At 37.9% G+C, this 4,014-nt stretch overlaps 1 protein-coding gene across 1 annotated transcript; it reads left to right on the top strand.

The window, feature by feature from the left end:
- Positions 1–2,219: 2,219 nt before the first annotated feature.
- Positions 2,220–3,056, top strand: LOC118755016. Its single transcript, XM_036489874.1, has one exon. The coding sequence runs from the start codon at positions 2,220–2,222 to the stop codon at positions 3,054–3,056; it is 837 nt and encodes a 278-aa protein (XP_036345767.1).
- The last annotated feature ends 958 nt before the right edge of the window (positions 3,057–4,014 follow it).

Raw genomic sequence — 4,014 nt, 5'->3', positions numbered from 1 at the left:
AAGTCTGATGAGGAGATGTGGTGATCTCCGAAATAGTGCTATAACTTCTACCGCTTAGACTTTGTTGCTTTTTCAATTTTTCCTAATAAACAATCGTGGTACAAAGCTCAATAAAAATATTAAAACATTTAATTATTTTCTTCTGAAAGCGAAACGACGTTGTGGCTGAGTGGTTAGAGGTGCGTACTACCACTCCGAAGGACCTGAGTTCGATCCCTGGACCGAGCAAACATATAAATTAGATAAGGTTTTTTCTAACAATGCACCATGGTCTCCGCGACCGGTTTTTTGGGCCAAAACTCAAATTTTACATATGTTCATATATTTCTATACTTGTAGCTGAAATAAGGTAGCAAACACTGCAAAAAAAGTAAAAAGTGTAATTCGTTTATTTTCGAACACCAATTAACCATTGTTCTGCGAAGCGAGCAAGCTCAATAGGGGTATTTTCTGAGTCTTGCAAAGCCCTTGCACGGTTCGCAAAGCTGCCTCATATAAAAACCGGTTTTTACCGTGCAATCTGTGCCCGGTTTAAGGGCTTTGCTAACTTCAGAAAATATCATTAATGTATTTTAAATGCAGATTTCGTCGTCTTTATGAATCCAAGTTACAAAAAAGTAAATGCGCTTTTTAATCTTTCAATTGTGGATGCCCATTAATTACTAAGGTTAGTATTTGAATTGTAAATAGTGATACATTCACTTTTTATACCCGAGCGCACTTGTGCACAAGAGTATTATAACTTTGTTCACATAACGGTTGTTTGTAACAGGCAAAACGAATCGAGATAGATATAGACAAATGTATACATAAATGATCAGAATGAAAAGAGAAATCGATTAAGCGGTGACTGTCTGTCCGTCCGTCCGTCCGTCCGTCCGTCTGTGCACACGATAACTCGAGTAAAAATTGAGATATCTTAACGAAACTTAGTACGTGGACTTCTTTTGGGCGTAGGACGGATGGTATTGAAAATGGGCGAAATCGAACAATAACCACGCCGACCTCCCATATGACGGTAATTTTCAGAAATACGAAAACTGCGATATTTTAGTAACTACTGAAGATAATTCACTAAAAATTGATGTTTTCAATGAGTTTTAGACGGAAAATAAGAAGATTAAAAATTTTTGGCAAATGGGCGTAGCCCCGCCGACTTATGGTTACATGTGTATATCTTCGTAACCGCTACACCAATTTCTTCCAAACTTGGCACAATTGTTGGTCCTGGTACAGGATACCAAATGGCCGAAAATTTTTAAAATCGGACAATAACCACGCCCACATCCCATATAACGGTAGTTTAGAAAAATACGAAATCCTCGATAAATCAGTAAATATTAAAGCTAATTTATTCAAAATTGACGCTTGCAACAACTCTTTACCAAGAAATCCGCTTATGAGAAAAATTTGGAAAATGGGCGTGGCACCGCCCACTTATGATCACATATATGTATCTCGGTAACCGTTCTCCCAATTTGTCTCAAACTCGGTATGGTTATTGTGCTTGTCACATAAAGGCAAAGCGTTGAAAATTATTGAAATCGGCCTTAAATTACGCCCGCTTTTCATATAACAATAAATTTCAGAAATGCTTTAAATTTCAATATTTCGAAATTTAAGGACGCTAACTTACTCAAAATTGATACACCCCGGCTTAACATGTAGCGGCAGCTTGCGGAAAGGTGAAAATCATAAATTTAATACTTGCGCCGGGTATTTAATGTTCGGCTCCGCCCGAACTTAGACTTTCTTACTTGTTTTCTTTTTATAATCAAATGTATAAGCTGTAAATAACTTAAAAAGTTCAACGAACCAAAAACTATTGTGAATTAAATAATCAAATGTGCATTTGTAAATACAACCATGTAAAAAGTACGAGTGTCAATGGATAAATAACTACTTCTCGAATAAAACTTCAGCCGCACAGGACGTGTGTAAGATTTATTATATTGGTTTTCACTGCTAAAATTTAACAAAACAAAAGGTTATGGGCCCAAAAAGCCGTAATCGATAGATCCAGAGAATTTCGCATCAAGTTTTTTGAACGAAAAATCTGGCGCTTTGCCTTTTGAAGAAATTTCTACCCTCTTTGACATTTTTTGTCTCACGTGGACACATAAAGTGGGGTTATTTCATATATGATCAAACTACAAGCCACGTCGAAAGTCGCCAACGTCATAATTAAAACTGAAGTTGATTTAATAAAGCGCAATAATATGGCTTCATCAATTTTGGCATCAAGAGAAAAACTCAAGGGTCGCGAAAATTACTCATCTTGGAAATTTTCAATGCAGAATTATTTAGCGTTGGAAGATCTGGATGGTTGCTTAACGGGCGTTGAGGCGAGTGAAAAGAAAAATGCAAAGGCAAAGGCAGCAATTGCATTGAGTGTCGATAAAGTTGTTTTTGTCCACATTCAGTCGGCTTCTTCGGCAAAGGAGATTTGGGAAAATTTGCAGTCGACTTTCGAAGACAAAGGGGCTATTCGTCGTGTCACGTTAACGCGAAAAATTGTCAACACGAAATTGGACAGTTGTGAGTCAATGGATGTTTATGTTAGTGAAATAATTTCGACAGCACAAAAGTTAAATGAAGTGGGTTTTGAAGTACCAGACGAATGGCTCGCCATCTTCCTATTGTCTGGTCTGACTGATGATTACATGCCGATGATAATGGCTATGGAGGGAAGCGATAAAAAATTATCAAGTGATAATGTGAAGACCAAATTGGTACAAGAATCTACGCGCGCATCTACGACTGGTGAAAAGGCATTTTTTACAAGAAAAGCGAATTCGTTTCGCAAAAGAAGCGGCATTGTTTGTTACACTTGTAGGCAAAAAGGACACAAATTTGTGGATTGTGCCAATAAATCAAAGAAAAATGTTAATAAAAACTTTCAAAAGACTACTAAATCTGACAAGGGACCGGTAGCGTTCAGTGCCGTCTTTTTGAGTGGGAATTTCGACAAAGGCGATTGGTATATCGACTCAGCAGCAACGCGAAATATGATCATGAGAAGTGATTGGGTTGTTGGATTAAAAAAATTTGGTTGAAATATGGAGAAAACCAATCCGTGCGGCGAATAACGAGTTTATGGAAGTAGAATGCAGTGGGTCAGTTAATTACAACTTAAATGTCAACGGAAAGTCATCTAGGGTAGAAATTAGAGATGTACTGTGTGTACCAAAGTTGACTGCGACTTTAATATCTGTGAGTGAATTAACTGCAAAAGGCAAAACTGTTTCTTTTAATTCCAGAGGTTGTGTGATTCGGGACAATACTGGAGTAATGCTCGCAACGGGATCTCTTGTTAATGGTCTATACAAACTGGATGGGTGGAGCGACATCGCTCTTACTGCGTTCGGATGCACTGATGCAATGGAACTGTGGCATCGTAGATTGGGACAAGTAAATCCATCATATTTGATTGAAATGCGAAATGGTGGTGTTCATGGTGTTTCCTTTGATGGAAATAGATTGAACATTGCATGTGTTACTTGCTGCAAAGGCAAACAGGCGCGTAAATCTTTCCCAAAAGAGGGATCTAGAGCAAAACAATTGTTGGAAATTTTACACGCGGATTTAGCTGGCAAAATGGAATGTCCATCTATAGGAGGTAGCTACTATTGTTTTGTTATTGTTGATGATTTTAGTAGGCGTACATTTACCTACATGCTGAAAAGCAAAGACCAAGCGTTCGATCGATTTCGTTCATTCAAAAGCCTCGTTGAGAATGAAACTGGCATGCACCTAAAGAAATTCAGAAGCGATAATGGCACTGAATTTATTACCAAAGAGTTTGAGAATTTTTTTGACAGGTATGGTATAAAACACCAAAGGAACATACCATATACGCCACAACAAAATGGGTTAGCTGAACGGACTATTCGTACATTAACTGAAAAAGCGAGGTGTATGCTTCCGGATGCAAATTTGTCGAAGAAATTTTGGGGGGAAGCCATGAACACGGCAGCATATATCAAGAATCACACAACCTCATCAGTTCTGGGA

The sequence above is a fragment of the Rhagoletis pomonella genome, unplaced genomic scaffold (genome assembly GCF_013731165.1).
Source record: "Rhagoletis pomonella isolate Grant_MI unplaced genomic scaffold, Rhpom_1.0 Rhpom_scaffold_05126, whole genome shotgun sequence".
In the NCBI taxonomy this organism is placed as follows: Eukaryota; Metazoa; Arthropoda; class Insecta; order Diptera; family Tephritidae; genus Rhagoletis; species Rhagoletis pomonella.
This window is presented reverse-complemented; position numbering and strand designations above follow the sequence as displayed.